We start from the raw sequence: 13,020 nt of genomic DNA on the forward strand, positions 1-13,020 counted from the left end.
GTGTTTCTGCACAGAGGAAACTGTTTTTTAATATATGTACATATGTAATTTAAGAGAAATGTTTATATTTCTATGCTTAAGATAGAAGATGTGTTATGTAACTTGGAACACAATAAAATAAAATTTACAAAAATAATATGTTTGTTTCTTAGTTTAAATTAAAGTTTCTTAGTTAAAATCAGACAACTATTTTCATACCTGAAGCCTTTCACACATCTATGCTATGCATTATATTTGGTGTCCTATATTTATCAAAAGTTTTTTTCTTTTTATCTTTTAACATCTGAATCTCTGTGAGTTATAAAGAAGAACATGAGCACACAAGGCTAGATGCCTGATAGCTAGATGCCCACCAACTGTCACAGCAGTGTCAAAAATGTTTTACCAGTGGATTTATAGTTTTTATATCTTTTCATTAGCTTGCATGTATTGCATGAATTAATCACATATATTAAACTGCAACCACTTAAGTCTACAGAAGCATATGCATCAGATCGTTCTCCTGGATTTTAAACATTTAATAACAATAAAGGAGTGAAACTACGCACACTTTCTACACAATTTTTATGTATTTAAGTCTGTGAACGCACACAGTCTCCCTAAAACCCCCAAAGTCCAAAACAAAATGCTTCCGGCCCAGTTCGATAACCCTAAACGGGCCGTCATACAGTGGATGCAGTGGTGTCCTGTGGGCATCGTGCCTGAGAAAAACAAACTTAGCAATCTCTAAAGTCTTCGGGACAAAGGTGTCAGGCAGGCAATGGTGCACATGACTAGGAACGCGAAGCGAGCGTAATTGAACGTTAAGAGACAGCACTGATGGTTCGAAGCACGGGGGAGGGGCTCTCGAGCAAGAATTCACTGGGAACGTGGAGGAGCTGACCAAGAACCACTTTAGCTGGAGACACGCGATCCTTCTTAACTGCAGAGCGCAGCCCAAGCAAAACCCACGGGAGGCAGTCAACCCAGTTGTCATCCTTTAAGGAAGCACGAAGCGCAGCTTTAAGTGACCTGTGGAACCTACCGCTCACACATCCCGGTAGCTTGCGGTTTGTATGCAGTGGTGCAATGGACCCTGACCCCCAGTCTATCGGCTATGGCCGACCAAAGCTCCAAAACAAACTCAGGGGACCGGAATGCGAAACCCAAGTTGACAAAAATGCTCTGGCCACCACTGCTACAGTCGCGGACACCAGAGGTATCGCTTCTGGCCACTGGGTGGTGGGTGCAGTCAACGATGGTCAAAAGGTGCGTGAAACCTTGTGACTGCAGCAGGGGGACCCACCAGATATACATGCACATGATCAAAACATTTGCCGGGGATGAGGAACTGCTCAAGGGGTGCCTTAGTGTGTTTATGGACCTTCGCATGCTGGCATGGAGCACACGCTGCTGCCCATTCCTACACAGATTTATGATGGCCTGGCTAAACAAAGTTAGACCTGACCAGTTTAACAGAGGCCCGGATCCCTGGATGAGGTAGAGCATACATCGAGTCAAAAACGCGACAACGCCATGAAAAGGGAAACACCGGGCGTGGGTGGCCGGTGGAAACGTCACAGACCAGGAGAGGACCGCCATCCTGCACGGGTCTGTCCTCCAGCATGAGGCCTGTCTGCACAGATTTAAGTGCAAGGAAGTCTGGGTCACCACTCTGATCAGCAGCCATGGCGGAGTAGTCTATGCATAAACTGGAGAAACCAGCGCATGGGACAGTGAACCACGTGGTTGGACTTACCAGCCACATGTTGAATGTCCGTGGTAAACTCATAAATGGCTGCCAAATGGCGCACTCCACGTGTGTGGTAAAGTTATGACCTTAGAGAAAAAAACAAAAATGACGCATCGCCAGGTGGAGAGCCAGTAGCTCCCTGTTGAAAACGCTGTATTTGCGCTTGTTGTCGCGCAGCGTGCGGCTGAAAAAGGCAAGCGGTTGCCAGCAACCTGACATTCGCTGTTCTAGCACAGCACCCACCACTATGTCCGACGCATCGGCGTTCAACGCAATCTGCGCCGATGGGTGGGTCAGTAGGGCAGCATCAGTTAATGCATACTTAGCATCGGAAAATGCCGGGACATGTTCCGGGAGCCAGTCAACAGAGTCATTAGCCTTTTTACAGTGTACAGTGGCTGCAGCAGGTGCGCTGCTCTGGGGAGAAAGCGGTTATAAAAGTTCATACGCTTTTTTCAGTGTCAATTTGAAGTACATTTTAAGCACTTTCAAGGTCCCTTTTCAAGCTTTTAAAAACTGTTTATCTTGCCAATCTGTTATTTTCTCATTTTGACATACTGTATCAGCACAATTTATCTAAATTCAGGCAAAATTTAAAATATGAGTAGAAAGTGATGTTTTTGACTGTAAAAACCACAAGCATGTTTAACAAATCATTGTCATAAATGCAAATAGAAATTGTACATTTTTAAAAAATATGCACAAGTTTTGCAAACAACAAAGTTATATGGTACTATTTACCTAAAAATTTAGCCAAAGCTCAGACGTTTTTTATATAACCATTTAAAAGCATTTACAGAACAATCAGCTGTTCTGCATCAAATAAGAAGGCACACAAATTGTTTATGTAACTCCAAAAAATAGTTTGTGTCCACTATAACACTGATGAGAACAGCACAGGGATAAATCCTGCAGGTCTGACAGCAGGTGTGTCACTCAGCATTTACACTGCAATCTGCCTTTGGTGGCTTTTTTGCAGCAACTGTGACGTTCACTAGTAGAACTGACACACAAAACAAAACACCCTGGTTCCATTGCCAGACAAAGTCCGGGCTGTTTCAGATTTTCCGTGTATGACATCTGTTAAGGCACTGCAGGAATTTTGAAATAAATGGTGGTGAAATAATGGTGGTGTTCTTTCTTTAGTGTGAACCACTGCATGTCAATTTTACAGTCGTCTAATGTCCATCACTGGTCTCTCATCATTCCCATTGGAGAGCTGTGAGCCTCTCCACGATGTTATCCATCCATACTGAGATGTTATCCAGCTTGCTCATAGAGCATGAGGGTCCACAACAGCTGTGAGCTTGTCCAAGATGTTGTCAGATGTTATCAGATGTTGTCAGAGTCTCAGTACTCACAGCAGCCGCAAGCCCCTCCAAGATGTCATCCGTGCTGCGTCTAATGACCCCATTCTGAGAAGCCACGGCTCGCTCCATCATTCCAATCAACATAGCGGGCAGCCTTGTGGGGATTTGGACAGCCGTTTCCGCTTTCTTTAGTCTTGGATAAGCCAGGGACAGAAGGACAGCATGCTCTCCATGAGCTTGAGAGCAGTATCATAACCCAGGCCAGAGAGAGAGAGGAGTTTCTCTGCATCTGAGAGGGAGTAGTGCCACAGCAGCAGTGCCTCGAGAGGAGTGTATTTCACTTGGGTGGGGGGATCCCAGAGGAGGGTCATAATGCAGCGGGTGGACAGTGGATCCAGCGAGTCCACCACATGATGGTATTTCGTGTCGTTGGCTGAAACGCCACGAAAATCAAACTGAGCTTCGATGTGCACGAACCATGAAGGAAGGTTGTAAAGCCAAAAATCCGGCAGCTTAACCACAATAAATGCAACTATAGGTGGAGGTGGAAGTCTGGCAGCCGCCGATGCTTCCAGGCTGGAGCTGGCTCCGTGTGCGAACTTTTGCATGTTCGCCTCAGATGTCACCAATGTGGAGGTAGGTAAGGACAACACGAGATATCTCAATGTTTCATTCAATTCAATTCAATTCAATTCAATTTTATTTATATAGTGCCAAATCACAACAAAAGTCGCCTCAAGGCGCTTCATAGGTACAGAGAAAAACCCAACAATCATATGACCCCCTATGAGCAAGCACTTTGGCGACAGTGGGAAGGAAAAACTCCCTTTTAACAGGAAGAAACCTCTGGCAGAACCAGGCTCAGGGAGGGGCGGCCATCTGCTGCAACCGGTTGGGGTGAGAGAAGGAAGACAGGATAAAAGACATGCTGTGGAAGAGAGACAGAGGTTAATAACAGATATGATTCAATGCAGAGAGGTCTGTTAATACATAGTGAGTGAGAAAGGTGACTGGAAAGGAAAAACTCAATGCGTCATGGGAATCCCCCGGCAGCCTACGTCTATTGCAGCATAACTAAGGGAGGATTCAGGGTCACCTGCTCCAGCCCTAACTATATGCTTTAGCAAAAAGAAAAGTTTTAAGCCTAATCTTAAAAGTAGATAGTGTCTGTCTCCCGAATCCAAACTGGAAGCTGGTTCCACAGAAGAGGGGCCTGAAAACTGAAGGCTCTCCCTCCCATTCTACTTTTAAATACTCTAGGAACAACAAGTAGGCCTGCAGAGCGAGAGCGAAGTGCTCTAATAGGGTGATATGGTACTACAAGGTCATTAAGATAAGATGGGGCCTGATTATTTAAGACCTTGTATGTGAGGAGCAGGATTTTGAATTCAATTCTGGATTTAACAGGAAGCCAATGAAGGGAAGCCAAAACAGGAGAAATATGCTCTTTCTTTCTAGTCCCTGTCAGGACTCTTGCTGCAGCATTTTGGATTAGCTGAAGGCTTTTCAGTGAGTTTTTTTGGACATCCTGATAATAATGAATTACAGTAGTCCAGCCTGGAAGTAATAAATGCGTGAACTAGTTTTTCAGCATCACTCTGAGACAGGATATTTCTAATTTTAGAGATGTTGCGCAAATGGAAGAACGCAGTCTTACATATTTGTTTAATATGTGCGTTGAAGGACATGTCCTGGTCAAAAATGACTCCAAGGTTCCTCACAGCGTTACTGGAGGCCAAGGTAATGCCATCCAGAGTAAGAATCTGGTTAGATATCATATTTCTAAGATTTTCAGGGCCGGGTACAATAACCTCAGTTTTATCTGAATTAAGAAGCAGAAAGTTAGCGGCCATCCAGGTCTTTATGTCTTTAAGACATTCCTGCAGTTTAACTAATTGGTGTGTGTTATCTGGCTTCATGGATAGATAAAGCTGGGTGTCATCAGCATAGCAGTGAAAATGTATGCTATGTCTTCTAATGATGCTGCCTAAGGGAAGCATGTATAATGTAAACAGAATTGGTCCTAGCACTGAACCCTGTGGAACTCCATAATTAACCTCAGTGTGTGAAGAGGACTCCCCATTTACATGCACAAATTGGAGTCTATTAGATAGATATGATACAAACCACTGCAGTGCAGTACCTGTAATACCTACAGCATGTTCTAATCGCTCTAATAGGATATTATGGTCGACAGTATCGAATGCTGCACTAAGGTCTAGCAGGACAAGCACAGAGATGAGTCCACTGTCAGAGGCCATAAGAAGATCATTTGTAACCTTCACTAAAGCTGTTTCTGTGCTGTGATGAGCTCTGAAACCTGACTGAAACTCTTCAAATAAACCATTCCTCTGCAGATGATCTGTTAGCTGTTTGACAACTACTCTTTCAAGGATTTTTGATATGAAAGGGAGTTTGGAGATTGGCCTATAATTAGCTAAGACTGCTGGGTCTAGAGATGGCTTTTTGAGTAAAGGTTTAACTACAGCCAGCTTGAAGGCCTGTGGTACATAGCCGATCATTAGAGATAGGTTGATCATATTTAAGATCAAAGAATTAATTAATGGCAGGACTTCTTTGAGCAGTTTTGTAGGAATGGGGTCTAAAAGACACGTTGATGGTTTGGAGGAAGTAATTATTGAAGTTAACTCAGAAAGATCAATTGGAGAAAAAGAGTCTAACTTAACATCAATGGTACTAAGAGTAGCTGTAGATAATATTACATCTGTGGGATGATTACTGGTAATTTTTTCTCTAATGATGAAAGTTCATGAAGTCATTACTAGTTAACGTTAAAGGGATGGTTGACTCAAAAGAGCTCTGACTTTTTGTCAGCCTGGCTACAGTGCTGAAGAGAAACCTGGGGTTGTTCTTATTTTCTTCAATCAGTGATGAATAGTAAGATGTTCTGGCTTTGCGGAGGGCTTTCTTATAAAGCAGCAAACTATTTCTCCAGGCTAAATGATAATCCTCTAAATTTGTAACACGCCATTTCCTCTCCAGATTACGAGTCATCTGCTTTAGGCTACGTGTTTGAGAATTATACCACGGAGTCAGGTACTTCTGATTAGAGACCTTAGTTTTCACTGGAGCTACAGTATCCAGAGTCGTACGTAGTGAGGAGGTGAAATTATTAACAAATCAAATCAAATCACTTTTATTGTCACATCACATGTGCAGGTACATTGGTACAGCACATGTGAGTGAAATTCTTGTGTGCGAGATAATCGACCTCTGTTAGGGTAGCGTTCAGATAGCTGCTCTGCTCTGTGTTGGTACAGGCATTGAAGATGATAACAGTGGGTGGATTATATTCTTAAACTTAGTTACAGCGTTTTCAGAAAGACATCTACTTTGATAAAGTCTACTCTCCACCGCTGTGTAATCAATTATTGTAAATGTAAATGTTATCAGGAAATGATCAGGCAGGAGAGGGTTTTCAGGAAACACTGTTAAATGTTCAGTTTCTATGCCATATGTTAAAACAAGGTGTAGAGTGTGATAAAAGTGGTGGGTTCTTTTACATTTTGAGAGAAACCAATTGAGTCTAATAACAGATTAAATGCCATGTTGAGGCATGTTATTAAGTCATGTACTTACAGAGACTTGGAGGAGAGAGACCTAATATTTAATAATCCACATTTCACTGTTTTACTCTTTGGTTCAGATGTGGATACTGTATTGTTCTTTCTTTGTAATTGTTTATGTTTAAGTTGTTTGTTGCTGGTTTTTAGTTTATTATTTGTCTTTTTGGAAGCTGACACAGTCTCTATGGAGATGCGTTTTTGGGGGGGTAGCAGGAGGAGAGAAGCTGCAGAGAGGCGTGTAAGACTGCAACTCTGCTTCCTGGTCCCAACTAGGGATGGGTACCGGTGGCACCGGTTCTGACATAAACGGTAGTAACCAGACCGAAAAGCAGCGCACATTTCGGTGCTTTATTTCGGTGCTTTTTTTTCCTGAGCTGTGATACACTTCAGATTCTAGCCAATCATTTTACGTTTCCGAGGATAGTAGGCGGGGCCAGGTACGTACGTACGTTCTGTTAAAGCAGAGCTACAGATTAAAAATGTCCAAGGCGAAGCGGAGAAAACGCACACAAACAGGTAAAGGAAGACAAAGGACTAAATACTCAAAGGATAACAAGGGGATGAGAACCAGGAGGGAAGCAAAGCTGGGGCTAATTACACAAACACACATGAAACTGTGAGGAAGCAAAACTGAACGCAAGACGGGGAACTATCAAATTAAAACAGGAAACATGAGAGAAAGACAGAAACGTGGACTAGACGCTGAAACTGGGGAAGAGCAGACATGAAAACTCAACTAGACATGACACATGGAACACAGGAGGAGGCACATGAATAAAACCTGGGAATAAGAAAACACTAAATGCAAAAGAACTTAAAGAAAAACACTCAATCAAAGAATATACAAAACCCAGAATTACAAAAACAACTGGGTCCCAGAACCCATACCATGACAAACCAGCTTTTAGATTAAAGTCATGAATTTCTCTGCACACAAAAAAAATGTTTTTGTGTATGTGCATATCTCATTGTTGTTGATAAACAAACACTGTGACCTGTATGTTATATGGCTAGATGCACTTCATTAGTTTGCAGATATTGCACTGATTGAAATACAAGTATCAGAGCTTCCTTTTGGTTTTTACATTTGTGAATCAAAAATACTAATTTTACTTGATTTTGTTTTGTAAGTGAAAAAAAGGTTTCAGTTAGTTTTTTTTTCTGAAGTTTACCTTCATATGTTTAAGTACAATGTTTACTTATACTTAACTGTAACAACCTTAGCCACTGTGTTGCTGTTTTGCACCGAAAATGAAGGTCTTAATGCATGTGTAGAGAGTTTGAATAGACTGTACCAACAAACTCAATACCCCATGAATCACCCCCCAAAATTCCTCGGGATGCTGCTGAAGCTGTTCTTGCAAGCCCTTCTCCTTAAACTAAATTTATTAATTTATCTTACTCCTCATCATTTCCTCACACCTGTTTGTATTTTATGCAACTGCTGAGATCTGGGAAATGACTACAAAGAGCTTGTATTTTAAAAGTAAAACTAAGTTATTCGACTCAAGGAGTGAAAGCACCGATTACATCATGCTAACCAGTTCATTGTTGCTGACAAGAAGAGTATATAAACCTCTGGTGACATACTTTGTCAGGGAGACAGTACACAGACAGACTTCATTTCACCCTGACTTTAACTTGTTTAAATGTCATTTGCTCTCAGTCTGGAATTTTATTATGGATAATGTTTCAGTAATTGCTGTTTTTACTCTCTCAGGTTTAAGTGATATTGCAAACTACAGGGTCATTCTCTTTGTTCTCACTTTACTGTGTTACTGTGTGATTTGGCTGGTAAATGTGACAATAATTGTCACAGTCATTGTGGATAAAAAACTTCATGGACCCATGTACATCTTCCTCTGCAATCTGTGTGTCAATGGACTCTATGGGACTGCTGCATTTTATCCCAAGTTTCTCTATGATCTTCTGTCCACCACTCATGTCATCTCTTATGCAGGATGCCTTTTGTAGGGTTTTGTATTGCACTCTGCAGTTGCTGCTGACTTCTCTCTCCTAGCTCTCATGGCCTATGACAGATACGTGGCTATATGTCGACCTCTTGTGTACCACTCTCTGATGACTACACAAAAAATTTCTATTTTTGTATTTTTTGCTTGGCTTATTCCCTTTTATCTTCTCTTAATGAGCACGATAACAACAGCAACATCGAGGTTATGTGGCTCACACATACCAAGAATCTACTGTGTAAACTGGTTAATTGCTAATCTAGCTTGCTCTGCCTCTGTAGCTAGAAATGTTATTCCTGCTTTTAATTACACCTTTTATGTTGGCCATGTTGTTTTTGTTTTCTGGTCTTATGTATATCTGATCAAAACATGTCAATCATCCAAAGAAAACTGGAACAAATTCATGCAGACATGTGTACCACATTTATTCTCTTTAACAGTTGTTGTTGTGTCTTTGCTTTTTGATATGTTATACATGCGATTTGGCTCAAAAGAAATAGCACAAAATGTTGAGAATTTCATGGCAATGGAGTTTCTCCTTATCCCACCAATCATGAATCCCCTCATGTATGGACTGAAACTAACAAAAATAAGAAAAAGAGTTTTGAATTTTATATGTGGTAAAAGTTCAACTTTTAGATTAAAGTCATAGGTGTGTCTGCACAGAGGGGAAAAAGTGTTCATATATGTACATATTTAATTTAAGAGAAATTTGAATTACATTGTTAATCAATAGACAGTGTAACATGTACATGACCTCTATAGCATAGGTGTCAAACTCTGGCCCGCGGGCCAAATTTGGCCCACAGCCTAATTACATTTGGCCCGCGAAGCCATACCAAATTATTATCAAAGCTGGCCTACTGGTATTATACAGCTAATATATATATTGTTTAGTATTAAGCTTTGGTTGTTCCATATTCAGTTTTTCAGCAAAACGTGTTTGAGTCCATAAGAAAAGATTCATTCTTATATCTGGAGGAAGATTTTTTTTTCAATGAATATAAATGTTAGCCCACGACTTTGTTCCAGTTTTGAATTTTGGCTCACTTTGTATTTGAGTTTAAAACCCCTGCTCTATAGTTTATAGATAGAAGATGCATTATGTAACTTGGAACACAAAAAAAGAAAATTTACAATAATATTTTGTGTTTTTCGTAGTTAAAATTTCTAAATCTGATTTTAAGTAAGTTACTTAGTTAAAATCGGACTTCTAGTATTTTCATAGTTGTGGCCTTTCAGACACATTATACTTGGTTTCTCAAAACATATTTATCAAGTTTATTTCTATATTTCTATCTTAAAAAATCTGAATCTCTGTGAGGAAATTCAGGAGAACATGAGCATACAAGACCAGATGCCCACCATCTATCATAGCACAGTCAAAACTAGTTTATAGTGGATTAATAGTTTTATATAATTTTCATTAGGTAACACTCTGGAGGCTCGGGAGAACCACCACAATCACTACTGCAACCAATACTTCAGTCATTAGCTCAGTTCGTAGCTCAAGCATCTGTTCAGTTACCAGTTCAGTCTTCAACTCAGCCATCTGTTTGGTCAACAGTTCAGCTATCTGTTTTGTCTCCTGTTCAGTCTCTAGCTCTGTCTCTAGTTCAGTTACCAACTCTTCCTGCAGCTCAGCCATTAGCTTTGTCATCTGCTCCACCACCTGCTCAGCTACCTACCGAAGCTGGTAACCCCGGCTTCGTCTCAGCCAGGGGTCTTCGCACTTTCTGGCCTGCATCTGCTCCTGCTGGTGGCTCAGGTGAGCAATTCCAGCACTCTGCGGCTCCCATACCACGGAGTGTCTCATCAACTGGGGGTCTGGAGAACTGCTCCAGCCATTTTTCTTCTGTGCTGGGAGTTCAGAAGAACCGCTCCAGCCGTTCCTCGTCTCCACTGGTGGTTCAGGAGAACCATTCCAGCCATCTGCTTCATCTCTGCCAGAGGACTCCGTGTCCGCTGGTTCTGTTTTGTCTCTGCCAGAGTACTCTGCGCCTGCTGGTTCTACTTCGTGTCTGCCAGAGGACTCTGTGGCTGCTGATTCTGCTTCTGTTCCCACTGGGGGTTCTGGAGAACTGCGCCAGCCATTGTCCGTCTTCACTGGTGGGTTGAAGGAGCCGTTCCAGCCATCCTCTGCCTTTGGCTGGAGGGTCTGAGGGGCCCGTTTAGTCATCCGTTCCTGTTGGAGGCTCCACGGAGTCCATCCAGCCTGCAGCGCCACCACCTGCTCCATCGCCGGTGGCTTCCACACCGTCGCCTCCAGCACCAACACCTACGGTTTCCAGACTGTCACCTGCAGCGCCACCACCTGCTCCATTGGTTGCGGCTGCCAAGTCACTGTCTGGGCCAGTTCTGTCGCCTGTGGTTGCCCCATCTGGTCCTGCCTCGTCTAGTCCTGCAGCTGCCTCGCTGCTATCCAGGCACGTCCTGTTCGGAGAGCATGTCCACGTCTAGCACGGCTGGCTTGTCCACGTCTAGCACGGCCAGCTTGTCCACGTTTGCCACCTCAACATCACCGGCCACTTTCCAGGCCGCTGGCTGGACATCATCGCTGTCATGTGCGGTCTCCTGAACTGTGTCGCCGCCACTGCCTTCCGCATGGTCGTCCTCCAGATTTGCGTCGCCTGTGTCGCTACCGCTGTCTTCCACGCGGCCAGCCTCCGGACTGGCTCAGTAATGGACTGTTGTGTTGTCGACCTCGGGGTTGTCCCCCTGAACTTTTCTGCCATGGGTTCCTGTGATGTCAACCTCCGTGTTGGCCTCCTAAATTGTTTTTGAGCCCCGGCATCATTGGTGAGCATTTGGATTTGGACTTGATCTGACTTGATCGGATTTGAGCTCCAGCGTCTCTTGTGGACTTTCTGTTTAAAGTGCACTATTTGCTTTTGAAGGTCCTGCATATTGGATCCTTCTACTGCCTGCCTGCACACAGCCATGACAGTAACTCTTAGTGATGCTGCAGTGTTGGTTTGACTTTGGGACCCGAAGCGGAGTGTGGACCCGGATTACCCGGGGTGGCTGTAGCTCAGGTGGCAGAGCAGGTCAGCCACTAATCAGAAGGTCGGTGGTTCAATCCCAGGCTGCCTCCTGGCTGCATACCAAATATCCTTGGGCAAGATACTAACCCCACGTTTGCCTACTGGTTGAACGTCTGGTGTCCTGGTGCAGCCACAACAACCTGGTGCTGAATGCCCAGAAGACAGTGGAGATTATTGTGGACTTCAGGAAGCACACAGCCCCACTCCCCCCCATCATCCTGACTGACACCCCCATCACCTCTGTGGACTCATTCCGCCTCCTGGGTACCACCATCACCCAGGACCTGAAGTGGGAGCCCACCATCACCTCCGTCATTAAGAAAGCCCAGCAGAGGATGTACTTCCTGAGGCAGCTGAAGAAATTCAACCTGCCAACACGGACGATGATGCAGTTCTACACTGCAATCATCGAGTCCATCCTCACCTCCTCCATCACCGTGTGGTACGCTGGAGCCACTATCAGGGACAAACAGAGACTGCAGCGTGTTGTGCGCTCTGCTGAGAAGGTGATTGGCTGCAGACTCCCATCTTTGCAGGACCTGTACACCTCCAGGACATTGCGGCGTGCAGCTCGGATCTCAGCTGACCCTTCTCACCCTGGACACAGTCTGTTTGACCTGCTCCCCTCAGGCAGGAGGCTCCGGTCCATTCGCACCAGAACCTCTCGCCATAAGAACAGTTTCTTCCCCTCTGCTGCTGGACACATGAACAATAACCATATGACTGTTCCCGCTACTAACACATGACCCTACGCTGTGTTCACTGCATCATTCCATGATTGGCACTGATCACCACCTGCACTCATGTATATATCTTTCAACGTAGCACTCTTAATTCTTATTCTCATGTATATATCTCATGTATAGCTCATGCACATATCTTTCTACGTAGCACTTTTAATTCTTATCCCTACTTTTATTTTTTTCATGTCTATTTAAGTGCTATTTATGACACTATGTTTGCACTGAAGCACCGCAGCAATTTCCTAATGTTGTAAACCTGCTCAACATTTGGCAATAAACCCCTTTCTGATTCTGATTCTGATTCTGGTGGTGGTCAGAGGGCCTGGTGGCGCCAGTGTCCGGCAGCCTCGTCTCTGTCAGTGCGCCCCAGGGCAGCTGTGGCTACAATGTAGCTTGCCATCGCCAGTGTGGGAATGTGTGTGTGAATGGGTGAATGACTGAATGTAGTGTGAAGCGCTTTGGGGTCCATAGGGACTAGAAAAGCGCTGTACAAATGCAGCCCATTTACCATTACTCAGTGAGGCTCCTGACAATGGCAGCAGTAATGCTCTGACTGTAGCTTACCAAAGTTGTACAAAAAACATTTTTTATAGATTTTTGAGCACTGTGTACCACATAAAATCGGTTTGAGGTC

At 43.6% G+C, this 13,020-nt stretch overlaps 1 protein-coding gene across 1 annotated transcript; it reads left to right on the top strand.

Annotated features, from left to right (window-relative positions):
- The first annotated feature begins 8,309 nt into the window (after window positions 1–8,309).
- LOC113008335 (olfactory receptor 5F1-like) lies at window positions 8,310–9,251 on the top strand. The gene is given in 1 exon segment (XM_026145690.1): window positions 8,310–9,251. A coding segment is annotated over 1 exon segment (942 nt).
- Window positions 9,252–13,020: the final 3,769 nt, after the last annotated feature.

The sequence above is a fragment of the Astatotilapia calliptera genome, chromosome 16 (genome assembly GCF_900246225.1).
Source record: "Astatotilapia calliptera chromosome 16, fAstCal1.2, whole genome shotgun sequence".
Taxonomy (NCBI): Eukaryota; Metazoa; Chordata; class Actinopteri; order Cichliformes; family Cichlidae; genus Astatotilapia; species Astatotilapia calliptera.